This window comes from Peromyscus maniculatus, chromosome 5 (genome assembly GCF_049852395.1).
Source record: "Peromyscus maniculatus bairdii isolate BWxNUB_F1_BW_parent chromosome 5, HU_Pman_BW_mat_3.1, whole genome shotgun sequence".
Classification (NCBI taxonomy): Eukaryota; Metazoa; Chordata; class Mammalia; order Rodentia; family Cricetidae; genus Peromyscus; species Peromyscus maniculatus.
In genome coordinates, this window is record NC_134856.1 from 66611005 (window position 1) to 66638332 (window position 27328).

The window sequence follows — 27328 nt, forward strand, 5'->3', positions numbered from 1 at the left end:
GCCAGTGGATAGACTTTCTCCACATAATGTGAATTTCTTTCCTTTTATTAATTTATTGAACAAAAATTTGAAGCAAGTTTAGGTAGTGATTTAGTTATATAAGCCTTAAAGGACTATATAGTTTTTATTTTTTAAAAAATAGATATGTAAAAATTATATGTCTATGGGGTATATACTGTGATGTTTTGTTTGATACATGTGTTAATTGTATGATGTTTGAATCAGGTAAGTACACCTACTAAAATATCTGCCATTTCTTTGTGATGAAAGCATTGTTAATCCTTTGTTCTAGTCTCCCCCTCCCCAATAATTTATTTTTGTGTGGGCGTGGGTGTGCAATTGTGTGGAGGTCAGAGGTCAACCATTTCATTCAGAGGTCAGTCATTTCTCTTCTTGCATCTTGTGTTCCAGAGATTGAACTCAGGTTGTCATACTTGGCAACAAGCGCTTTTACCTACTGGCCCATCTTCCCAGCACCCCCCCCCCCCCTTGAAGTATACAGTGCATTGTTATGTCAATCACTCCACAGTGGGACACAAACTTCTCTTTCTGAGTTAATACTCAATGTAAGCCTTCCCCCTCCCCCTTGTTTCTACTGGCCCCAGCCTTGGTAAACACTATTCTAGTCTCAACTTTTATCAGGTAAATTTTGTAATAAACTGTTTACTTACTTATTTTTTTGCACGTACGTATGTGTCTTGTGTGTGTGTGACATAGCTTGTGTGTGGAGGCCAAAGGACAGCTTGCAGGAGAGAGTCACTTTCCTCCTTCCACCATGTGTGGGGTTCCAAGAACTGACCTCAGGGTATCAGGCTTGGCAACATGTCTGTTTACATGTTGATCCATCTTACTAGCCTGAGAAAAGCTTCAAAACAAAACAAAACAAAACCCTAGATATGACTGAGATCAAGTAATTCTTACCCTTCCGGATAGCTTATTTCACTGAACATAATGTCCTCCAGTCTCATGTATGTTGCTATACAAATGATAGGATTTCCTTTTTATGGCTGAATAAAAATGATGCATATTCACCATATTTTTCAAGGATGAATTGAAATTTCACCACACATAATTTATCTTATTTTCTTTATCCATTTTATCTGTTACTGGACACTGGTTAATTATATTGGCTATTATGACTGATATTAAACACGATAGTGAAGATGTTTCTTCAACTTCCTGAAGTGTGATTGCTGAGTCATGTGGTTGAGGAGTTTCCATATAGTAGCTCTCCTCCCAACTGTGTGTTAGCATTGCGGACTCCTGTCTCCTCACCAGCAGGGCTTACCTGTTCGGTTGTGACTGTGTGTTAGCATTGCGGACTCCTGTCCCCTCACCAGCAGGGCATACCTGTTTGGTTATAACTGTGTGTTAGCATTGCGGACTCCTGCCCCCTCACCAACAGGGCTTACCTGTTTGGTTGTGACTGTGTGTTAGCATTGCAGATTCCTGTCCCCTCACCAGCTGGGCTTACCTGTTTGGTTATGTCTCAGTGTAGCTTTAGTTTGCATTTGTCCTGTGGTTAGTGTCACTCAGCATTCTTCGGTAAACCTATCCCCTTTAAAATTTTTAATTTTTATTTTTTGAGAATTTCATACAATGTATGTTGTGCATGTTTATCTCCAGCTCCCAGATTTCCTTTTCGTTCTTGTTTGTTTTGCTGTGCAGTTTTTTAGTTTTATATAGTCCCTCCTGTGCAAGCCCGTCCATTCCCGTCTTCTGAGTGTAGTGTGACTCAGTTTCAGGTCTCGCACATCTCTAATATATTTTAAATTGGTTTTGTAATTGACGAGAGATAGGATCCTTCTGACTGGATATCCATGGTTGCCAGTACTGTGTTTTGAAGGCTGTCCTCCTTCCATCCTGTGTTCTTCTCACTCCTGACAAAGACCTGTTATGGCTGGTTTACTTCCAGGCCTTCTCTTGTCCTGTTTCAGGCTAATGCTTGCTCTTTGACTTATGCTTCGAGACGTGTTGTGAAGTCACATAGTGTAAAGTTTCCTGCCCCCCCCCCCCCCCATTTCTTGGGTTATTGGGGTTTGTTACATGATTCTCTGGATTTTAAGATTTTTTTTTTTCCTCCCTGGTGTTGAGAAGAATGACACTATTTTGTTAGGCATTGAGCTGAATCTGATCACTTTGGTAGTTTGGACTTTCTAATGTACTGATTTAGTCAGCCAGCCTCTGCCCATTGTAGTCTTTTTTTCTATTCTGTGTTCTCAAGTACTGGGCAGTTCTTGCTGTACAAGGGGCAAACTTAACAGGTCTGTCAATTTGGGGGAGGGACAGAGCTTTTTGTGTAATAAAACAGGAATATTCAGTATCTAATTTCTTTCTAAGTTTTTTGTTTGTTTTGTTTTTGTCTTTTTTTGTTTGTTTGTTTGTTTTTTGACATAGAGTCTCATGTAGCCCAGACTAGCTGTGGACTTCTGATCCTCGTGCTTCTAACTCCCAAGTACCAGGATTGCAGGTATGCTCCATCAGGCTTGGCTTCACTTCTCCTTTATTCGGCTTTCATTGATGGCATGAGGCTGTTTCCCAGCAGAACACACTTCTGCATTGTTAATGATCTTGCTATTACTTTCCATAGCAAAATTAATTGGAGAGTTAGAACATGGTAGATAAAATTCTGTCTTGTCTAGAGTTTCTGCCCCAAAGAACTCATAGTTTCATGAATTTTAGTCCACTCTAAACTTATTTTTAAAAATTTATTATGTTATTTTTGTATGTTTTTGCCTGCATGTGTGTCTGTGCACTGTATGCATACAGTGTCCTTGGAGTCCAGAAGAGGGCGTCAGATCCCCTGACTAGAGTTAACAGTTGTGAACTGTCACGTGGGTGCTGGGAATTGCTAGTGCTCTTAACCACTGAAGCATCTCTCTCTCTCTCTCTCTCTCTCTCTCTCTCTCTCTCTCTCTCTCTCTCTCTCTCTCTCTCTCTCCCTCCCTCCCTCCCTCCCTCCCTCCCTCCCTCCCCCCACAGGTCTATATTATTATGGTTCGTTTGTAATGTGTTCACATATTTAATGTTACTTTGGAGAAAAACAATATACTAAGAAGTACCACTTGCCTGATGGATTGCTGGCTGTTGGGTGTGCTCCGCCTGATATTTTGAGTGTAGATGTAGCTGCAGAGCTTAGGTCTGGTTTTCTTATTTCCAGGCAGCAGTCTACACATCTTAGAAGCTAGCTCTTAAGCTCCAGTCCTGCTGCAAGGTCCCTCCCCATCAGGAAAACTGATTGAGCTGCTCGTGGTAGAAGGGGTTCCACCTGTGTGAGAGACTGTCAGGGTTGCATGTTGTCAGAAATGTGTTTGAAACTCATTTAAAAAGAAATTGGTGAGTCTATCTTGGCAGTTAATTTTGTAATTTCTCAGTTCAAGTATTCTTTGTGATACTGAGGAACCATGAAAATTAATCTTGAGAATTATTTCCATCCTTTTACTAAGAACTAACTAGTGCCTCAACTATGTTAGCTGTCTCCATATTAAGGTGCCAGCAGAACACACTTGGGAAAGTGATAATCATCTTTTGTTTTGCTTACCAAACAAATTGAATGGGAACTCCTGGCACTGATACAGGCTTGCCAGCCATATTTTCCAGACAAAGATAAAAGTTGCTTTGATGACTATGAGAAGTGAGAATGTGCTTTTGGGCACAGGAGAGAATATTTGAGATATGAACTGGCCTGTTGGTTGTCATGCTTACAGAAAGATCATTGCTTAATTATTTGAAATATTATTACCTATATTGTGTCAGACATGTTTGACACAGAAAAATTAAATCTTCTCAAGTCTTTACTAAAAGACAAGCTGAGCTCATGTGAAATGATATAGTACTGGTCTCTGGAGTATTTCTCTAACTACAGGGAAAGAAAAGTATGGGGTTCTTGAATCCTTTACACTGTGGTGATACATGTTCTCAGCACAGTGTGAGAAGTGACTTGTGATAGTTCTGTTCTATTTGGTGGGGCAGTGCAGGTAGTGACTAACAGTCTGGACTTTGGAATGCTTCTGTAACTTCCTCCTAAAGAGGAGTACATGTCTGGATTGTTGAGGCCGTTGGCAAAATAAGTCAGTCAGATTAACCTCAGAGTAAATATTTGATAACATTAACTGTTATTTATTGGTTTTGATCTGGCTAAAAGAAAAATTCAAGACTTTTTGAATTTCTCTTTGAGATCTTTAAAGAAGACTTTCTAACTACTAAGCAAAAACTTTTTAAAATGTAGTTTCTAAGTTAGAATTAATTAATTCATTTTTATATTACCAAGAATGGAGCCCAAGACCTTACATGAGTTTGGGAAGATCTCTTGGTTCGAAAAGCTTCTCAAGGACAGGCCTTGGGTCTGTTACTTCATTCTTAAATTTAAGCAGTGTTGTAATGGACATTTTCCAAATTGGAGAGATGAATGAATGAATGAATGAATGAATATAAAAAACACTAGTAAAGTCAAAAGACTCAAACTGTATTTTCCTTCCCATAATAAGGCATACTCAAACAGGAAGGTTGTTTTATTTTCTGCCTGAAATACTTCTGCTTTTTATGGTCTAATCTGTGATTTTCTGAAGAATTTTTAATTGTGGTATGGTTTAATTCTTATAGCTTATAATCACTAACCTTTTCTAATCACTGTTAATTTTTATATTAAATTCATAGCTTTAATAAACTGTTCATCCTTCAATAAAGTGTTACAGACAATAAGTATAGCATATGGAAGATGGGGGACACAGATTCTGAAGTCAGGTGGCCTGAGTTCCGAGTCTGGATGAATCATTTTCCAGTTTTCTGTCCCTAGGCAAGTAGGTGAACTTTTCTCAACTATTTTTTCCTATCTGTATAATGGGGTTAAGTAGTGACATCCATACAGTGTCCTAGAAACTGTCCTTTTCCTGTGATTAACACCACTCCCCAAAACAACGCGTGGCAGAAAGGGGTTATTTCATCTTTCGCTTCCAGATAACAGCCCATCACCGAGGGTGTCAGGACAGGACCTTGAGGCAGGAACTGAAGCAAGGCCATGGAGGTATACTGCTTACTGGCTTGCTCAGCCTGCTTTCTTTCTTTCTTTCTTTCTTTCTTTCTTTCTTTCTTTCTTTCTTTCTTTCTTTCTTTCTTTCTTTCTTTCTCTCTCTCTCTCTCTCTCTCTCTCTCTCTCTCTCTCTCTCTCTCTCTCTCTCTCTCTCTCTCTCTCCCCCTCCCTCCCTCCCTCCCTCCCTCCCTCCCTCCCTCCCTTCTTTCCTTCTTCCTTCCTTGCTTCCCTCCTCCCCCCCCCCTCCAGAATTTCTCTGTGTAACAGCCCTGGCTGTCCTGGAATGCACTCTACAGACCAGGCTGGCCTCCAACTCACGACTCACGGAGATCCACCTGCCTCTGCTTCCCAAGTGCTGGGACTAAAGGTGTGCACCACCATCTTCAGCTTATCCTGATTTCTTATACACCCTAGAACCACATGCCCAGGGGCAGCACCACACACAGTGGGCTGGGCCCGCCCACGTCAATTATTAATTAAGAAAATGCCCTATAGACTTACATACAGGCCAATCTGATAGAGACCGTTTCTCAGTTGAGGTCTTCTTCCCTGATGACTCTGGTTTGTATTCTGTTGACCAAAACTAACTAGCACATACAGTTTTGTTGAACACTAAGTAATACCAGCTTTTAAAATGGTGGGCAGTTGGCAAAATATGCTATGTAAAGCCTGCCTATGCTCTTCTCTCTCTCTCTCTCTCTCTCTCTCTCTCTCTCTATATATATATATATATATATATATATATATATATATATATATATATAATATTTTGTAATGGAATTCAAGCCATGCAGGCAGCACTAAGATATTCTGTGATATTTTTTGTTTTATTTTTGACATTTTAAATTAAGAATAAAGGATAAATAGCTAAACTGTGTTTTAGTATGTACTGAGAAAGTAAAACTTAGGTTAGTTAGGCTTCAAACCCGGGTCAAAAGGCTAACTGAGGTGCCATTAACATATCAGAGTACATCCTGGCCATCAGGTCTCCCTGCATCCTTCAGTCCTTACCCATTACAGGGCATGGCTGGTACACTACACCCCCTCCCCTTCTCTAGTCCAGGGGCTGGGCTGCCCTTACCCCAGCTACCCTTTCCTGTATAATCCAGCCATTTTGGTTACCTGGTCCTTGGCACATCTCTTGGCCCGGGCTGACCCTCTTGATGAGTGGCCCCTCTCCTCTCTCCCTTACCTTAATTCTCCTCACATGGCCTGCCTCAAGGTAATGTCCACTGTGGACTTTGTCAGATGTCCCTGCCTCTGGCTATGCTCTCCCTTTTATCTACAGTAAACTTTCTCCTCCTTCCTTTTTATTTATTTTATTTTTTTTTTCATTCAAAGTGAGCATATGAATGTAAAAATTACAGGATTGTGGTTTGTATCTGATTGATGTAATAACAGGGACACTCAGAATTTGGTGGTTTCACATTAAGAACTGTGAGACTGTTGTCTTAAGGATCTTTCTAGTGATGTGTATTATAAGACAGTGTTGAAATAGAATCTGTACTCTCCTGTATTTCAGAAAAGTTTGAACCTATCAGTGAAACAGTTTTTTGTTTGCTTGTGTTTGGAATTCACAATCTATTGAGTGCTAGGATTATCTGTATGCTCTACCATGCCTAGCAGGAAGCAAAAATTTTGAACATATAATGTGAACCAAAGGCTTTAAAAGACTGTTAGTTTGTTGTCCTTATATTTGTTAAATATTTTAATGATTTTTTTTTATATTTGGAAAGGAAGAGGAAAATAAAGCAAAAGCTGACTTCAGATTTATTTGAATAATTCATTCATAAATTCATTACATAAATATCTATTGAATATCAGCTATGTATTTTATGTTTTTTTTTTTTTTTTTTCTTCGAGACAGGATTTCTCTGTGTAGCTTTGCACCTTTCCTGGAACTCACTTGGTAGCCTAGGCTGGCCTCGAACTCACAGAGATCCACCTGCCTCTGCCTCCCGAGTGCTGGGATTAAAGGCGTGCGCCACCACTGCCCGGCTATTTTATGGTTTTTTAATTTTTTTGTGAGACAGGGTTTTCACTGTATGAAAACATAGCTGGCCTTCTCCTAATTGTGGTCATCCTGTCCCTACTCCTAGTGCTGGGCTTACCGTTGTGGACCATCAAGCTTAGGAATAGTATTACATTTTGTTTAGGTTTATTTTATATTGTGTGCATGAGTGTTTCACTTGCATGTATGTATGTATGACACATGTCTGCCTATAGATCTGCATGGGTGCCAGGAAGCCAATCCTGGTCCACTTTAAAGTTAGTAAGCACTCTAACTACCGAGCTGTCTCTCCAGACCCAAGATTAGCATTTTTTTAAAAAAGATTATTTATTTATTATGTGTACAACATTCTGCCTCTGTGTATGCCTGCAGGCCAGAAGAGGGCACCAGATCTCATTACAGATGGCTGTGAGCCACCATGTGGTTGCTGGGAATTGAACTCAGGACCTCTGGAACAGTAGGCAGTGCTCTTAACCTCTAAGCCATCTCTCCAGCCCCTAGCATATTTTTTAAGAGGCGCTGTGTTGTGAGTAAATCGTGCCTTTAGTAAAGCAGACAGCGAGCGGCTCATGGGTGCATAGTCTGGTATTAGGAAATTCTACAGAGGCAAGTGCTGTAATGATTTTTTTTGGGGGAGGGAGGTGTTGGGTGTCCTGATTTTTATATCTTAGAAAGTATAAAACAAAATAAAATATCCAAAGTGCAAAGCTGCCAAATCGCTGTCACACAGATAGATGGCACCTTGAGACATCTGCACTGGAAGTCCTGCTGCTGTCCTGCCTGTACTGTGGGAGGAGCTTTGGGAGTTTCACTGTGAAATTCTGAAAGGCAGACTGAAAGTCAGCTGTTGTGTGTGTAAGGTCACCTGTGATTACCTTGTCATTTAAGATAGCTACAGAAGTTACACTTGTGGATGGATTTCTGCATTTCTTCCCTTTAGTTCTCTGTAGTGGCTAACTTACTTTACCCATTGTATTTATATTTCATAATTTAAAGGGGAATGTTCTAGGTAGCTAATATATAGTTTTTCTAGTGATGCAATTGTGGCTTTAAATTTTGTTAATTACTTTTATTTATATATCTTCTTTAAGCACGCTAGATTTTCTTTTATTTATTTTGAATGCTAATGGGGCTGCAGAAACAGCTCAGTGGTTAAGAATGAACACTCCTTTTGCAAAAGACTGGAGTTCGATTCCCAGCACCCACATGGACAGCTCACAATCCTCTGTAGGCTGAGCTCCAGAGCATCCAGTGCCCTCTTTTGTCCTCTTGCAGGCACCTGCGTGCACACGGGCGCACACATAGAGACACAAATAAAAATGGATTTTGACTGCTTGCTTTGAGAGACCTTGTCATAGCTAGTGTTGATGAGCACTCAGGATGTGTACACCCAGGGCTAGAGTGTCAGGGAAGGAGAGCCTGCCCCTCACTTGTCAGCTGACTTCCTCTGTAAAGCTTTGTTAGTGTATTCTTAGTGAGAAGTCTTTTAAGTAGGGTCAGCTTTAAAGATAAAATCAAACAGGAAGGAATGTGATCTTATGATTTAATGCTGTAAGTTTAAAGACAGAAAGGGAATTGGTAGATGTTAGTGTCAACCTAGTAATTGGCGCTCACATGGGACTAGTGCCTGCAGTTTTCTGCTGGCACATCATTTTCATGTTAGTACTGTCACTGGAGACTGTGCAGACTTGTTCTTTCCTGTGAGTAGCACTTCTTCCTTGAAAAGGAACCAGGTGTTTTCATGCCTTTCAGTATTCTTCATGCCAAAGAGCAATGGCAGACCAAAAGGAAATGCTGGGCAAGAAGTATATCTTAGCTGAATTTAAATCTCTGTGCAAGTTTTGCCATTCATGGTGTCTGTGTGTTCAAGTACCATGTGTGCGTATGGACACACACTTGGGTGCCTTGGAAAAAAGACAGTCTTTAATTTGACTTATGAGATGGATGTTTTTTGTCTTTTGATATGTTTCTCAACAAGCCTGAGTTGGGTCAGGCATTGCCTTTAATCCCAGCACTTGGGAGGCAGAGGCAAGCTGATCTCTGTGAGTTGGAGGCCAGCCTGGTCTACAAAGCTGATGCCTGGACTGTTACATAGAGAAACACTGTCTCAAAACCACAAAAACAAAACAGAAGAAAAAAAAAAGAGGCAAACCTGAGTTGAGAGCCAGTTTTTGATGAAAAAGGAAGCTTGTAATAGTCTTAAAAAGATACCAAAGGTCTTGGAAAACAAGTTGCAGTTTTGATCAGACATGACTCCTTATGAAGAGTGGAACATATTTGTTAAATGCACCTGTGTTTCCTGCACTTTTTAATTTCAGTAAGGGTATATGAAGAAGTAGAGAGAAACAACTTAAGTTGCTATGTGTGTGTTAGCAGGGGAGGTTGGAGTGATGCATGTGTGGAGGTATGTTCACCCATGTACTTGTGGTGGCCAGAAGTTAACACACCAGGTTTCTGCCTCCATTACTATCTATTTTTTTTTTGAAGGTTTTCAAGACAGCTTTAGGAAATCTCACTTTAAGAGTATTAACTACACATTCAGTGTGGAATTAATAGATTATCTAAGCAGCTGTGGTCTAGAGTTCTTAAGCAGGCTTGTTAATGAATTGGTACATGTGGTATTCTAGAAAGCCATTTATTAAAGCTTGAAGTAACAGTTTATAAATTCTTTTCCTTAAGCCGTATGATTGAACATTTTTTTGTTTGTTTCAGTATATTTTCATAAAACAAAAGAGATACTCTGTGGACAGAAAAGAAAAGGAATTAAACACATAATATAAAACTGTAGACTAATTTAGGGATTTATAAAATTCTGGGTCTGTCAGAACCCCCAACTTTTAAACTTAGACTTATACATATAGTATGTGTTCAACAAGTAAGTCACAGAAGCCCTTTTTTCCAAATCTGCAATTAACCTTTTAAAAAAGATTTTTTATTACACTTGTTTTGTGTGTGTGTTTGCGTATGTGCGTGTCTTTGTTAATGCAATGTGTGTGCAAGTGCTCAGGGAGGGCAGAAGACGGTGTTGGATTCTCTGGAGCCAGAGTTTACAGGTTCTTGTGAACCACTTGCTATGGGTTCTGGGGGCCAGACTCAGATCCTCTAGAAAGAGCAGTAAGTGCTCTTTACCACTAAGCCATCTTCCAGCCCCCACTATTAGCTTTTAATCCCTAGAAATGTTAGAACAACGTGTCTTTCGTCATTCTCTGAATGCTGATGATGGAGTTACCATTCAAGTCCCTTGGGAGGGAGATTTGTAATTGTGAATGGCAGAGGACCAGGTCATTGTCCACTGCTTCATCAGCGTAAAATAGCAGCTAAGTCTTGCTACCTCAGCATAATGTCCTGTTGTGTGTGCTTTGCAGATGAACAAAGACAAACTTATCTGGATGGTTATTTATTTATTTATTTTTAGCTTATCAATAATGACATGTCATCAGTATATATTTGCTTCTTATAGCCATCTCCTTTGCTTTTATTTTTTTAAATACTCCACGGATTTAGAAAACAGTCAAGGAGAAAATAGGATTCACTAAAGTCTGTTACTTATTTTTGTGTATGTGTACACATGGTTGTGTGAGGGTGTACACATCATAGCACACATTGGAGGCTAGAGGATAAACTCATTCAGCGTGGATCTGAACAGATGGTCAGGCTTGCTCAGCGGATGCTTTTATCCACTGAGCCATCTTCTGGCCCCCAGCTTAAATTTTAAATTTTACTTAATATAAGTTCATTTGTTGGAAAGTTAAGAATTTTGATTAATTCGAGTATGTTGTATTTTCAACTATAAGTTTTATGAAACATAAATATAAGTCATAATGAATCTTTAGGACCTAAATTGAAATATCCTATAAGATGTACACTATTTTAAAAACATAAGTTTAAAAGAAACTGGATATATTTTATGTTGAATATGTAAGGAAATGATAATATTTTGGATATGCTAGAGTAAATAAATATATTATTAGTATCTTTCATTTTAACCTTTTTAATGTGGCTACTGAAAAATTTTAAATTTCATACCTGGCTCTTGGTATATTTCTGTTCGTGTTGTTTCAGATGCACAAGAAACCTGTGTGAATTCTGCTTCTGGAAACAGAGAGTGGCTAGGAGAGTTTGAGCCGGCTTTTTATTTGATTGTCTCCAACCCCAGGGATTTTAGGCTGTTATAGAAACCAGAGCCCGGGGCAGTTGATAGGAAAAACCCTGGGTGGCAGGACATCCTGCAGCTGTATCCAGTTAGGTGAACAGAAGGAGATGAAAGAAATGCATTCTGCAGTGAGCCACACCCCGAGCTTTGTAGTTTATGCATGGTTTGCTGGGAATGAGACTTCAGAGGTAAGGTTTCAAGGTACAGAAGAGTAGCATGGGCTTGCTGGTAGGACTGAGTAGCAAGGGGCGTAGAGCATCGAACACAGAGCACTGCAGTGAGTGGAGGCGGCAAGGAATGGGAGTGCTTAAGAGCTTTAACTTCTGTGTGGGATGTGGACTTAGTTAAGCATGTGAGTAAGAAGGAGCGTGTTTCTAGAAATTAGAAATCTAATTTCTAGAGATTAGCTAGTGGTACTAAGGAGATTGGACAAGACAGAGAAATGGGGTCAGTAGACACCTCACTGCAGGCAGTTGTAGTCATTCCAGCAGAAGGAAGAGGCCTAGACTAGGTAGTTACTTTGGGTAGGGTGGGAAGAATTGAACTGTTATAATGGGAAAACAGTAAAGCTGTTAGTCACAGAATGACCTCAGGCAGTGAGGGTATGTGGTTGACAAGTGCAGTGAGGTAGGATTCTGCAGAAGAGGGTGAGGCAGAGCACACAGTGAGTGCGCAGTAGATGTAAACTGTCAGCCACAGGGTGTCTTCAGACTACTTACCTGTGGCTCAGGAAGGGAGGTGTGTTGGAGGGAAAGATGTTGGTCTTGCTGAAGAAATGGTGATAGGTCAGATTTCCCGTGAAGACTGTAAAGACAGGAAGAGGCATTGATTTTAGACTCTGGTTTCCGCTGTAGCTTCCTGGTTTAACAGCTTCCTTAGTTGTGTAAAAGTAGCTTTCACCTAGGAACATGATGAATGCTTATCTGCATAGATGCTAGCTAGGCTTTGAAGATGAAGGGATAAGCCAGACAGACGCTCTGCCTTAGAGGTAATTGAGTTCCGGAGGGAAAAGCAGACAAGGAGATCTGGGCTGAGCGTGGTCTATTAAGCCTCCTTAGAGTCAGCTACAGAGCAGCGAAGCTGGGGGAAAGGGTGCTTGTGAGGGCATAAGCAGGGGCGCCCAGTGTGTCCTGATCTGAAGGGAGAGTTTTCTTTCATTCCGTCCAGTAAACTGACTGGATAAGCTTCCTGACTGGACACTAACACGTCGGGGATGCGTTGGTCACTAACACCTAGGACTTGCACAGCCACTTCCCCGGGCTTTGGTTTCTGTTGTGGCATGTTGACGGTGTTAGTAATTTGCACCTGTTACTGGGGGTTAATAGCACATAAATGGCTTCATTAGTTTGCTGTAGGATTTCTAGAAATGAGCATTTATTGGGTTTCAGAATTTCTCCTTGGGACCTCTTTGTTAGTGGTGCTTAAATATTAAATAAGTAAACATCAAGAATAGCAGTGTGCTGTGCCGAGCTTGGAGCCTCGGTGAGGCTGTACTTTAAGATAGTGTTTGGATTTATAAGTTTATATTTCAGAATCATTAAATGGGTACTATGCTGTTTTTTCTAATAGTTGCCTTAGGTGAAAAACTTTGCTTTGGAGTTAAAGTTGATAGGTGATTTTTAGTTTTGAAACAAACAGGTCTAGCCATGTTTTTACTGTTGGCTGCTTAGTATGTTTTGTTTGCATGAATTAGAGTTAAAAATAATTTAAATTCAGTTTTGGAGCCTAGTCCTTACCTCCCTCACCCCCATCCTAAATCAATATGATTATTGGCTATAAGGATCTATTCTACTCAGCAGTCTACTCTGCATTTCTAGTAAGGTAAAGATTTAAGGATTATGCTGAGTAGCATATATTGTTTAATAAATGAGGTATTTCTCCTTGGCTGACTTGGATTCTGCCATTCTCTGAAGTTTATTGTAATACAGTTCTTAAGCTGACGTCAGAGGTAAAGAGACAAATAGTACTTCCTGCATTGAAATAGAACTTGAGACGAGTTTAAGTTTAGAGCTGCCTTTAGATGTGCTTCCCAGAGTTCCTTCCTGGAGATCCTTTGAGGATGAAGTAGGACAGGCCAAGTCTTTTTTAAAATATAGAATCGGGTCATGAGCAGTGGTACTAGTCCCAATTCAGTTGTTAATTAACAGCAGATATAGCATACACAATTAACTTTGGGTTTTTTTTGTTCTCCTTTTAAAGGTTGATTTTTTTCCTTGCATGAAAAATTCACCTTTGTTTGTTGGTGACAATATACAAACAAGGTTTTTCTTACAAATGTTAGAAAACTAATCTTACTTTGATTCATATATTTTAAATGATTGTTAATTCTTGCTTTGATTCCTGTGTAGGAAGAGGCAGCTAGAGTGTAGACTGAAGATTGGTGCTTAAATATTTGCTTTTTAGATCAAGGGGACTAAGTCCACTGATTGAGTTTAATCGGTCTTCTGAACAACGTCGTTTTATCATATACGATAATTTATACAGTAGGCTCTTGACTACTCCCACCCCTGTTTGTAATTCTGTGATCCAGTGCAAGAATTGTAACACCCCTAAGTGACTGATACAGATGCTGCATTGACTCTAGTCGTTAGTCGTTACTGTGTTAATCCTGACCCAGCAGGTGCTTGTGTCCCTAGACTCTGGTTCCTAAGCAAGCTCTGTGGGTAATCATCCTCATACTGATAACGTCAGGAGATGAAATGTAGAGAAGGTCTACCTATTACTTAGAGAAAACAGTTTTGGATTTTCTTCATGCTTTCCCGTTTTTAGATGGGACTTACTGTGCAGTTTTATATCCTGTTTTCCTTATCCTCATAATTGTTTTTGCTGTTTTAAATCAATTACACATGGTCTTTTCAAAGCTTATATAATATTACTAAATAGTACTAACCATGCCTTTGTTCTTAGGTATTCAGTTTTACTCTGCTAAGTAACAGTACAGTGAACATCTTTGTTAGGAAAGGATTTTTCTGTAACTGGAATTTTTATTTTTATTTTTGTAAAGGATTCTAAAAATATTTCTAGAGGGCTGGAGAGATGGCTGAGAGGTTAAGAGCACTGCCTGCTCTTCCAAAGGTCCTGAGTTCAATTCCCAGCAACCACATGGTGGCTCACAACCATCTAAAATGAGATCTGGTGCCCTCTTCTTACATGCAGGCAGAACGCTGTATACACAATAAATAAATAAATCTTAAAAAAAAATATTTCTAGAAGTCTTCTTAAAGGAATTATTTTTAAAATTTATAAAAAAAAAATCGAGGGCTGGAGAGATGGCACAGTGCTTTAAAGCACTTGCTGCTTTTGTAGAGGACCCAGGTTCCATTCTGGGGCTTAATGGCAGCTCCAGTACTGGGGGATCTGACACTCTCTTCTGGTCTCCAAGGGCACTGCACACACGTGGCCTAGACATACAATCAGGAGAAACACCCATACATATAAAATAAATAATAATTTTAGCTGGGTGGCACACGACTCTAATCCCAGCACTTGGGAAGCAGAAGTAGGCAGATATCTTGAGTTTGAGGTCAGCCTGGTTGACAGAGCAAGTTCCAGGACAGCTAGGACCACACAGAGAAACCTGTTTTGAGGCCCCCCCCCAAAAAAAAAAGTGATTATTTCATCTGTGTGCTCATGTACATGCTGTGTAGGCACCTGAGCCACTGTGCACATGTGGAGGTCAGAGCACAGTTTTGTGGGGTCAGTCCACACTCCAGGTATCACACTTAGACTTGCTAGGTTCACACAGCAAACATTCCTACCCCCTGAGCTGAGCCATATCTCCAGCTCTCTAGAAGTTCTTGAAGCATCCTGCCCAGCTGCTTCCAAAGTGTTTCTGTACCCACATAGTCATAGAAGAGACCCAGTCCCCGCAGGTTGTCCTCTGACCTCCTCGGCACAAGCACATCCAAACACACAAATAAAATTAAATGTATTTATGTGTGTGTATGTATGTTCGCTAGACAAAATAGTACGTTATTAATCCTTGCTGTAACTAATGCTTGTTTTGGGTACATAACGAAGAATTATTTTGACATTTTATACTAAGTATTTATACCAAGAATTTATTTTTTCAGGAGTTATCAAAATAGTTTGGATGATTTAAAGGATGGTAATTCCTTTAAATTTTCCTATTAGTTTAGGAAGTTAATAGCAAATATATGTAGTTCTTGGATGTTTGAGACTCAGAATTACACAAATTCTGGGTTCTGTTCTTTTTCTATACACTCTGAAAACTTAAGTCTAGTGTGGTGGCACATGCCTCTTATCTCAGTACTCTGGGAGACTGAGGCAGGAGAATTGCTGTGAGTTCAAGACTATGCACGGCTACATAGTTCAGTTCAAGACCATTGTGGACACACAGTGAAATACCACTTCAAAAACTGAAACTAGGGGCTGGAGAGAGGCTCAGCGGTTAGAGTGCTTGCTGTAGAATCATGAGGACCTAAATTCTGATCTTAACATCCACATAAGCTGGATACACATGGATAGCCCCAGTTCTAAGGTAGGCAGAAACATGAGAATTTCTAGGACTTGTTGGCTTCTAGTCTAGCCAATAAAATGTGAGCTCCAGGTTTAGGGAGAGGTTGCCTCAAAGGTCTGGGCAAGTGAATAGTGGAGGACACTTAATACTGTCTTCTATCCTTTACACCTAAGTACGGATGCATGCACCCTACCTCCATCCACGATATGCATATATACTCATCCCCACAATAAATGAATGAGTAATCTTAAAAGAGCAAGTAGATTATGAATATGGAATAAACTGATTAAACAGGGCTAATATTTCTCCTAGAAGCTCTGTGTGTGGAGTATGCATGTATGTTTATATGCATGAGCACTTGTCTGTGTGGGTCCATGTGAAGACCAGAGGTTGGCACTGGAATCTCTCTCAATCATTCTCCGTCTTATTTTGAGACAGGTTCGCAGTGAACCTGGAAGCTCACTGCTTAGGCTAAGCTTACTGCCTGTGAGCCCCAGATCCACCTGTCTCTGATCCACAGTGATGAGGTTACATGTATGCCCCCTTTCATGTGGGGCTGGGGACCTGAACTTAGGTCCTCATACTTAGGTCCACTTGCTCTGCGAGTGGTAGGCCAGATGCTCCCGGCTGATAGCTGACTCTTGGTAATATGTTGATTGCTGAGTCGGGTGACTTCCAGCCCTGCATGTTAAGATCTATGGGTTTGACATGGGGAGCATCCTTAAGAAGCTCCTTCTTTGGCTTTCCAGTGCAGCATTTTGCTGTAGATGTCCCTTACTCCTCATCCCCCCTCACTGGATCCTTTTGCCAGGTCTCATCTGTTACTAGAAGTTACTACCCCTTTGACCATTGATAGCTTTGAACTTGAGTTTGAATAGCCTGTGCTCGCTTGTTCCTGTCTTCTCAGTTTTCTGTGGGTCTCTTATATGTGCTCCTAACTTACTGACCCAGTATCTTTACATTTATAATTTTTGCTTGATTTTGCCCTCAGTTCCCAGTTGATGTATCTAGTCTGAGCATTTCCAGTTATATAATCCAAGGAATGTCTCCTTTTCTTTCCTCTTGCTGTACTGTTCTCCATTGTGACATTAATCTATAATTTAAAAATGTAAAGCAAACTATTTCACATAAATGTAACATCTGCATGATCATTTAACCTGGCTATATCTGGACTCTAGATCCACTTGTGTGTTCCCACCATTTTTATTGCAGTTCTCCTCATCTTCTTTCTGTGCTATTGGTACCCATCTTCCAGCTGATCTCCTGAGAGGGATGTGGGGGAAGGAGACACTGTCTGTCTCTCTCCTTCCTCCCTTCCCTTTCGATAGGGTTGTCCAGGCTGAATTTGAACTTGGTATGTAGCTGCGGATAACTTTGAACTCTTGACCCTGCCTCCTCCTCCCAACTGCTGAGATTACAGGCATACATCACCACATTTGATTTTGTGTTGTGCTGGGAATCAAATCCAGGGCTTTGTTTATGCTAGGCAAGCACTCTACCATTGAGGTACATCCAATATTTGCATTCCTTTTAATGTTATAATAGTTTAGAATGTTCTTTCTGGCTTAAAGCCTTGGTAATTCCTAAATATCACATTGGATGGCATCTATGGTAGTTCTTCTTTCTCCCTTCAAGGGGAATATACTGAGAGTTGAACTCACAGATTTGTGCATGCTAGACAAGTACTTTTGAGTTACACCATTAGCAACATTAATGCTTTAAACATGGCATATAGGGTTGTCTTTATTCTTGTTCTCCTTAGGTCTTCCCCTTGCCTACTCTGTCACACTCTTTGTGGGTTAGTATGAGTCTGTGACAGGTGCCATGCTGTCCTGCCCCCCCCCCTTTTTTTTTTCCTGGAACTCATTGTGTAGATCAAGCTGCCCTCAAACTCACAGAGATTCCCCTACCTCCTTCTCCTGAATTCTGGAATCAAGGTAAGTGCCACTACACCCAGCTTCCCGACATACTGTTTTCTTCACCTGTTTCTGCTGCCTCCCAGCCAGCTCCCTTTAATTTTTTCATCCCAAAGGCCTACTCACTCATGCACTCATGCTCAGGATGCTTCTTTTTGCTTCCATAAGTATCTGTTCCTCGTGTAGTCTCAACATTGTCTATTATTTATTCAGATGATTAGTTTCACTGTTCTTTACTCTGTTCTGAGATCCTAGAAGACAGAATTTTTATTTGTGTTTGTACATGATACTCAATTCATTTGGAGATGTTGCTCAGATAGGGAAACAGTTGGTTGTCCTTCTCCTCAATCTAGAAATGATTGCTCTGTCACCTAAGCAGTTCCAGTTCCTTAGTTTTGGGTTTATTTGTACATTGTTCAGATAATTTTGTTATCTGCTGAGCATGAATGTAATAACCATACTACCCTCTGAGATTGTATATTAATTTGTAGAGAATTACGTGTAACTGAGTTTTGAAATAGGAACAGGGTTTGTGTCTGTTTACATTTCTGTGTGCTGAGGAATGAGTGTGTGGTTTTGTGATTCTAAGCACACACTATATACCACTGAGCCTGTCCTTGGAGGAAAGTTTTCTATGTATTCTCATTTGGTTTTAAGATTTGTTTCTAAGTAGTTAACTCTTCATTTTCCTACAGTGATGGGTGTTTTTTTTCCAATTACATTTTTCAATTACATTCTAATTATTTATTGAATTGAGAGTGATTAGATTATCATGTATCTGACTAAGACTATAAAAATATAGTTTAAAAACTGTCTAGGAGCTGGAGAGGTGGTCTTCCAGAGGACTCACTCATTTCTCACCACCTTCACTGGGCAGCCCACAACACTTGTAACCTTAGCTTCAGGGAGTCCAACACCTTCTAGCATCATGTAGCATACATTCACACAGACATGTACATACACAGAAATAAATCTTAATTGCCTAAAATCTTAGAATTTTAGAGCCAAAGGAAACCTTAGTGGCTTAGTCCCATCCTTTCATTTATGGGTTAAATATTTCACTTTTGGATAGGTGAAGTGGTTTTACCCAGTGTAGTACAACCTTCTCTTCAACAGATCTTGAATAGAGCCTTCAGCTGTCAGTTAATTAACTATTGCTTTCGACGGGAGGGGGATCTGTCAGACACACTTTGGATTCTGTTTGAAGGTACTTATATTTTAAATCTGGCTGTGAATATTAAATCATAGCACTTATGCCCATGCTTTTATATATTTTCATTTTTTCCTTTAAATTTCTCGGTCATTTTCATGTATTGTTTTGAAATACTTACTTGCTCATTTATTTTGTAGTGCTGACAATTCGACCTTGAGCATTCTGGGCAAAGAGCGTATCACAGAACTATACCCCCAGCTCTTGATATTTTCCCCAAGTTTTGAAATACATTAGTATGGTTATTTATAAGTCTCTTAGTGTCATTTTAACTTATAAAATGTTATGCCATTTTAAACATGAAATTTAAATTTTATTTTACAGGCAACCACACCCCCTAATCAAGGCAGGCCAGATTCTCCAGTATATGCTAACCTGCAGGAACTGAAAATATCACAGTCTGCTCTCCCTCCACTTCCTGGGAGCCCAGCAATTCAAGTTCATGGAGAATGGGAAACTCACAAAGACAGTTCAGGCCGTTGCTACTACTACAATCGTGCAACCCAGGAGCGAACCTGGAAGCCACCTCGCTGGGCTCGGGATCCTGGCACAAGCCGAGATTTCCAGAGCCCAGGAGAGCAGGAGGTAGGAGTAAAAAAGAGTCACCCAGTGAGGCTCCCAGGGTTTGTTCATTATTCAGACATAAAAGGAGGGGCTTGGTTTCTTGGTGTCAGTGTGGTGGAACACTTTATCTCCAGATACCAAACCTGTCCCCAAGCTTCTTTCTAACCTCTAACTACTGCACAGATGCTGGGTTTAAGGAGCATTTGATGGCTCCTGGTTTGGGTTAGAGCTGTCCTCTGCCCGGTCCTCTCTTCGCTGCATCAGGAGGCACCAGCACAGCAGATGTGGGCACTTGGGCTCCCAACACTTGGGGGATGGGGCCCTAAAATCACAGTCAGAGCCAGTCATATCAAGTGCATATCCAGTCTGAGGCTGGACCTCTCAATAGCTCCCTCATCCCCAAAAGGATGCTCATTGCATAAGTCAATAAAAAAGAAAGAACGTACCTGACTAGACCTAGCCAGAGCAGTAAACACTTATCAAAGCAATCACCTTCTTTTCCTTGTTAGTTTTTTGTGACCATCAAGCTCTTTCATGTTTTCCTGTCAGTGGGATACAAGGTGACCTTTTAATTCTGATGAAGGGAAGTTATAATTCCCTTGCTGTGGTAGGGTTTGTCGAGTGTGGGGATAATTCCCTCACAATCTCTTTCTCCTAGGGGTGGATAACTGTTCTTCTCCTGCTTTCCTCTCCCCTCGCCACAGGCTCTTAGAGAGAGGTGACTAGTTCATATTTTAGCAAAGTACTCGTTTTTTGTAGCTTAGATGTGTAGGTAAGAGGTGGCTGACATTGGTGGGATGCAGTGAAGCCCTGCCGTTTTGTGCCAGGCCATCCACAGGGACACCAGGTCTCACAGCTAGCTACAGGGATAAGTGCAGAGCTCCAGGAAGGAGCTGGGTCACCTGTCCTGCATTTAGCAGAACCTAAGAGCTTTGTAGCTAGTCTTCCCCTTCTTGTCCTACTTTTCAATTGGTTATTCATAGTTCTCTTTCATGGTGACTTGCACTTTTAATGTCCACAAATGAGAATAAAAATAGAAAAACCATAGCAAAAATGTTCATCTATACTGAGAAAGCTAGGAAACTTGTGTCTGGATTATAACTCTAGAAAGATTTGAAAAGAAACCATCTTGTATATCAATAGTGAAATCTTTATAATTATTAAGGAAAGGTTAAATTACAGAATAGTAGGAAAAAATAGATATACACAGGAAATGTCTATGCATTTCTTGCCTTTCTAATTATATAAATGAAAATAATTTGTCTATCAGGGTCTCAGCTTAAACTTTCAGTGTAAGAATAGGTATTTTCAGAGTTTCTGGAGCATATCTTTTATCACCTCCCTAGAAAAGGGTGCTCATGGAGGTAAAAATGAGACTGTGTATCTGAAAATGCCTTGTTCTGCTTTTGCATTTAACTAATCAAAGGCCAGAGTATAGAATTATAGGTTGGAAATGATTTTCTCTCTCAATTACAAGGTGGTGTGAACTTCACTTGAATTGGATATCTATGTCAATTGCTTTCTCCCCTGTTAGACAGACCCTTTGGGTCTTTCCCTGTGGACTGACTGGTCTCCATAGAGGTCTTCAGTTATTTTGCCTACAATATGGGGGCTTCCAGGGTGTCCACGTCATCATTTAATTCTCAGATACTTCCTTAGTCTCTGCATCCATAGCTTGACTATGTTTTGCTTTAACTGAGGATCTTACTGATTTCCCTCTTGAGGGGATTCACTCCCATAGTTCTGCGGGGAGCATGCCCAGAGGACAGGCATGAAGAAAGTGATTCTGACATCTTTAGCCCTCTTGTCTTTAGTAATCTGACCTTCACCCCAGTTCTGGTGCTGTTGGCTCCTGAACCATCTCCAAATCCTGCTGAGGAAGCTCCCTGTTCTCCGCTGCCCCCACGCCCTTGCCTGCCCGTTTAGACCCTGCTCTCTTCTGCATGGCTAGTTGAGGTGTTTCATCTGCAGACTCTGCTCTCCCTGTTCTTGTGGGTGTGTATCTTTGTAGACATAATTCACTGCAGTTATTTTTGTAAAATTTGAAAGGAAGTAAGTGATCACGCCTCTGTCCTACTTCAGAGCAGTGGTTCTCAACCTTCCTAATGTTGCCATCCTTTAATACAGTTCCTCATGTTGTAGTGACCCCAACCATAAAATTATTTTCATTACTACTTCATAACTGTAATTTTCTACTGTTATGAATCATAATGTAAATAACTGATATGCAGGATATCTAATATACGACTCCCTAAGGGGTCACAACCTACAGGTTGAGAGCCGCTGCTTTAGAAGCTTTTCTAGTGGTTTTCTTAGAACAGTGGTTCTTACCCTGTGACAGTGCTTTGCAGAGCAGATGTGCTTCCCAGGACCTTGGCAGTGTTTGTAGACTGGTCCTCACAGTGAGGGAAGTGCTGTTGTGCCGAGGCCAGAGGTGCTGCTGCTGCCTAACAGCACACGACAGCTGTTCACAGCAGGAAGCTTCTGGCCTGAGGACAGCAGTGCTGCTGCCCGCCGCCGCCCCGGACATCCACGATGTCTGCGTTATCACAGTCCCACCTTTACGTCCCCCGCCCTTAAAGCCAGCTGCTGTATGCTCCTGTTGCTGCATATTTTATTTGTTTGTAGTTTCTCTATTGTGTGTTACAGCTCAACAGTTCATTCTGTTTTATTTTTTCCCCTCAAATTTCTTCTGATTTTAGTATGCTTTTAAATTCCCTTGTGAGCTTTTCTTAGTGATAGAATTTTTTCATTTTCATTTTTTTTTTTGGGTCTGGAAATTATGTGTGTGTATGTGTGTATAATTTTTTTTATTGGCATATGTTTAGCAGACACAGTGTTGAGTTACTTTTATTTAAAGGACTTCTATAGTTCCACGTTGGCTGTTGACTTGGTTATTTTTGGTTTGGTTTGATTTGCTAATTTCATTGTTCTTATGTTTTCTGGCTTCCTTTGTTGATACTGAAAACTCAGCTGTCATTTTATCCTGGAAAGAGTAGTCTGTCTTTTCTTGCTGTTACTTTTCTGTCATCTCACTAGGATGTGAATGGTGAAGATGCCGTTGATAACCATCTTTCTGTTGTGACACCACACTGCAGAAAACCAGACCAAAGCAGGAAGGGTTGTTTGGGCTCCTGTTGTCAGTCTGGTCGGTTGGGTCCTTCATTTCTGGCTGTGTATGGAGAGACTACCATAGTAGAAGACATAGAGCAAGACAGCTGCGAGGGAAGAGAGGAGGATGGGAGACAGTGAGGAGCGAGGGACAAGCTACACCCTTCAAATGCATACTGCCTGCTCCCCGTTTGCTCAAGCAGTCCTACCTTTTAATAGCTCATTCAGCCTTAACCTGGGGATGGATATCTTTAATCTGCATGGTTAGCATCCTCTCAGTGGCACCAAGAGCTGAGAACCAAGCCTTTCACACATAAAAGCCTTCCAGGCTGTTCTGTGTCTAAATGTAACTATTTTTATTTCCTGTCAGAGCTTTTTCCATGATTGCATTAATATGATCAAATAACTTACCATTATTAATTTTACCTCCCTAATTATAATGTACTAAAGACAATTTATTTTGAAAATTAAATATTTTAATATTAGTATATTCAAGATATCCTAGTATTTTTAGTCAAGTAAATTCAGTCTTTTTAGAGTCTCACTTACTGCATATTTGTATTGAAAGAAGAAAAATCCTTGTGTTTCTGACTGTTTGTAGCCTTTTTCATCAGAAGAAAACCACTACAGCAGTTGTTACAGCCAGTCAGATAGTCAGTGTGGTTCTCCTCCAAGGGGTTGGTCAGAAGAGTTGGATGAACGTGGGCATACCTTATATACCAGTGACTATACTAAGGAAAAGGTACTTCTCTTTTTCTTCTTTTCTTATCTAGTATACCTTGGCAGAATCCTCTCATGAGATAATTGTGTGCTGAGTTTTAATAGCAATAAAATAAACTTATAAGTTGGTAAGGAGGTACATGTTTATAATCCAGCGCTTGGGAGGCAGAGATGGCGGTGAGGGGTTGAGTTTGAGGTTAGTCTGAATTGATCAGCAAGGCTCTTTCTTCAGAAAATCTCATGGGAAGTATTCCTCATGGTAATTTTACAATAGAGTACTTAGTAATACTACGGATTCATGGTTTTGTTTGTTTGTGTAGCTGGGGATGGAATACTGGACTTCACACATGATAAGCACTCTACCACCGAGCTGCACTATGATCCCTGTTTGTTTGTCTATTTTTGGTTTTTTTGAGACAGGGTTTCTCTTTGTAGTTTTGGTGCCTGTCCTGGATCTTGCTCTGTAGACCAGGCTGGCCTCGAACTCACAGAGATCCCCCTGCCTCTGCCTCCCGAGTGCTGGGATTAAAGGCGTACGTCACCACCGCCGGCCGGCTTCTTCCCAGTTTAATGGGCTACAGCAGTGGTGATTTTGTGGCACTGACAACCCGCCCGGATGGATCTCTGAGGGCTGGCCTGCTGTCATTTGCTTAGGCTTCTTCACTAAAACTATTTGTATTTCTCTTGGGAAAGTTCAGGGTTTTTTTCAATGATTTTTCTCAACCTGAAGTTCTTACACACTCTCACACTGGTTATATTCCTTTTTCCAATAGGACCAAATCTGTAAAACAAAAACCATGAATCTAGTATTTTGTGATTAATTAGTTTATAAATGAATGACAGATTTTATTCCTCACCTGTGAAGTCATTTTAAATGGTAGCTAACTGGTTTGCTAGTTAAGGGTAGGGGGGTAGGCAGATAGCTATCTTCCTTGCTTCACTTACTTAGCTCCAGAATACATAGAAGCTAGTGTTTTAGTCTTCTATAATAAGAAAGATGATATAGTCATGCAGCAGTAGTCTTTTTCCCTTCATGTCCTGTGTTAGATTGTGTGCAGTTCTCTTGTTGTTGTTACTTAAAGTGCATTGAGTACAATGCACTGGCTAAGGGAAATAATAAGGATTTGTGTAAAATAAGGCCTAAGTTGTAAAATTTTATATCTAAATATTGAAAATAATTTTTTAATGTTTCAAACCTGTTTTCAAGATGGATTGTACTCTATGCTAGCAAACGTGTGTCTCCATGTATCTTTATGTCATATGTTTCTTATTATGTCGTTAAGTGATATTTGAATTACTACCTAACATTTGAGGAAGGAGAAATCGATAATATAGTGAGTATTATACTCACCGAACTTAAGTACAATTTGTTAATGTGATAAGCTTGTTGAACTCATTTATTGACTTATTAGTTTGTTGCAAATAGGATGAAATTCCTGAGAATAATATCTAATAACTCTTATAGTAGCCATTTAAAGTAGCCTTTATTTAAAATAAATAAAAACCTGTTGTGTTTTTATAGTGGCTCAAGCATGTTGATGATCAAGGTAGACAGTATTACTACAGTGCAGATGGATCTCGGTCAGAATGGGAATTGCCAAAGGTAAGAAGCTTAATGTTGACCTTATGTGCATAATGAATGTCTGAAGACAGTTATACTGACTCGGTTTACTTTTTACTCTGTAGCTCAGGCTTGTCTGAAGCTCTCTGTGTAGACTAGGGTAGCTTTAGACTTATTTTGCAAATTCATTCTTCACTTTGTTTTCTTCATTAAAAAGCAGCTAGACTACTGGTCTTGGAGTTCATTTGCAACCTTGTGATTCCCTAACATTGTCAGAGATGCACATTTATCACTTCTTCATTCTGGTTATTCTCACTTAGGAAATCTTCTGATTTAGCTTGAAACTGATCTCTTATCCCTAGAAATAAGAGTTTTACTTAGTGCCAGTAGTGCTAGCCTGTGTCTAGTTATCTGAGGTTCTTATGTGGAATTGGCCTTGTATTTAGTTCTTTTTAGGAGAAAGGACAGTGATGTTACTCAAGATCGTCATCAATGAAGGTGTCTATAAGTGAATCAGTCACTGACCTCTCTCTCCCTTCCCCCTTTTCACCCCCCCCACCCCACATTTGCCACTGCCAGGTATTGATGAACATAGGATGTTGTGCAGTGTGTCACATTTTGCTGCAGTATTATAAATTGGTATTAATATGTCAAACATGCCCATGGTGACACAAAGGCAAGACTGTACAGTATATTATGTGTGTAATGTGTTATAACATAAGTAAAAACATTCAAGATCAATTTTTAAAAAAAAGATTTAAGTATGTGTGAAACGATTTGCTTATCTACATGGGCATTACGTTTTGAGTATTGCCTGTGGAGGCCAGAAGAGGGTGCTGGATCTCTATAATTACAGGCCATGACAATCTCCTCCATATGGGTACTGGGAACTGAACCTGGGCCATCTACAAGCACCCTTAACCCCTGAGCCATCTCTCCAGCTCCGTGAGATAGATTTTTTTAAAGCATCATGAAAAGTTAATCAATTTAGAGAATGATAATTATATTATATAAAATATTGAAACTTAAAAATATATTGATACTAAGATTTTTATCAAAATATGAGATGCATGTGGATGATGAACATTGAGTTCATCATATAGTATAGCTAAGAAGGGAAGGAGAGACCTGGTATCTGGAAGTTGTATTCAGAAGGCATCAAATGTGTGTTCCTCTTACTATGTTTCTTTAGAAAAATCACTAGAAACAAGTAGCTTATGTTAAAGTATTAAAACTCAGTGCTAGGTTTTTTTTTTTTTTTTTTTTTTTTTTTAATTTTATGTGCTTTGGTGTTTTATTTGTGTGTCTGTGTGAGGGAGTCAAATCCCCAGAAACTGGAGTTATGGACAGAAGAGCAGCCAGAGCTCTTAACTGCTGAGCCATCTCTCCAGCCCACTAGGTTCTTATTATAGTCTATTTTTATGTATCTGTTTAAAATAAGTCACAATAAGATTTTAGTTGAGCTTTTAAATTTTTTTTTATGGGAATTAGGAACATGTTAAGGTTTGGCCATCTTTTTAAACTAAGGGTGTTTAAATTGTGGGGTTTCTCTTGTGTTTTTCTTTGATATGTGTACTTTATCATCATCGAACATTTCATTGTGCTCTTTGCTTCTGTGACTATTTTGCACCTAGTAAATTGTGAGCACATTTAAAATTATGGTTATTACCCATATTAATTTTACATTATTTTTGTGGCTACATAGAAAGACTTACCTAAATTGTAGTAATTACAAGCTCAAAAGCTAGGCAGAGTCCTATGAAATTTCATATACAAGTTGACACAAAACCACACAGTGATTGCTAGTAATGATTGTGTTTCAGAGAAGCCCTGTGTAACAGTTGGGTCCCTTTACATTTGAAATGTCTGGCACAGGATTTTGGTGGTCTTTCAGCAGCATCATTGTTTAGTCTAGAAATGATAATCTAAAAACTGCTGTTTGTCAGAAAAGGCTGACTTGAAAACAAACACCCATATGTGTTGACATCTTTGCCCAATTTTAGTGTGAAGAAAGAGTAACAGCTTTGTTAGATGGCTTGTATGCATTCAGTTTGGAGAGTCAAAAAATAACATATTGTGCAGGGAAAACATACTCCAAATATAATTGTTGAAATCATAATCAAAGCCATTAAAAGCTAAGTTTTGCTGGACTATTTTTAGGGCCGAGGGGAGTGATACAAGGTTTCTTTCAGTTTCAGGAGAAGAATGCACCTATTTAGAAGTTGACTGCTATTGTTATTTTATTACAACTTAAAGCATTTAAGTTGCCTACATAAGACGGCACAAAGCTCAAAGCTTTATAGTTCTCCATCTTTCTTGTGTGCTCTGCATAACTTTCCAGATTCCTCCGTGGTTTACTACTGCACTGAGAACACATTAACTTCACATGAAGTTTTCTTTTGGCAGCGATTGCCTGTCCTGTTCTTTCTACACAATTAGTATGTTCAGATCTCTGTGAGTCTGAGGCTAGCCTGGTCTACAGAGCGAGATCCAGATACGGAGCCAGGACAGGCACCAAAACTATACAGAGAAAACCTGTCTCGAAAAACCAAAAACAAACAAACAAACAAACA

General features: G+C 39.9%; 1 protein-coding gene across 9 annotated transcripts in view; it reads left to right on the forward strand.

Annotated features, from left to right (window-relative positions):
• Arhgap12 (Rho GTPase activating protein 12) overlaps positions 1–27328 on the forward strand; it is a 105791-nt gene that overhangs the window by 45449 nt on the left and 33014 nt on the right. For 3 of the 9 annotated variants that reach the window (XM_042277934.2, XM_042277933.2, XM_042277935.2), the window contains exons 4-6: positions 19124–19384; positions 23076–23216; positions 24717–24797. In XM_042277934.2, the coding sequence (XP_042133868.1) occupies positions 19124–19384; positions 23076–23216; positions 24717–24797 (483 nt within the window). The remainder of the gene's footprint in view (positions 1–19123; positions 19385–23075; positions 23217–24716; positions 24798–27328) is intronic. The other 6 variants (XM_042277936.2, XM_076572420.1, XM_076572421.1 and 3 more) reach the window with 2 other exon arrangements.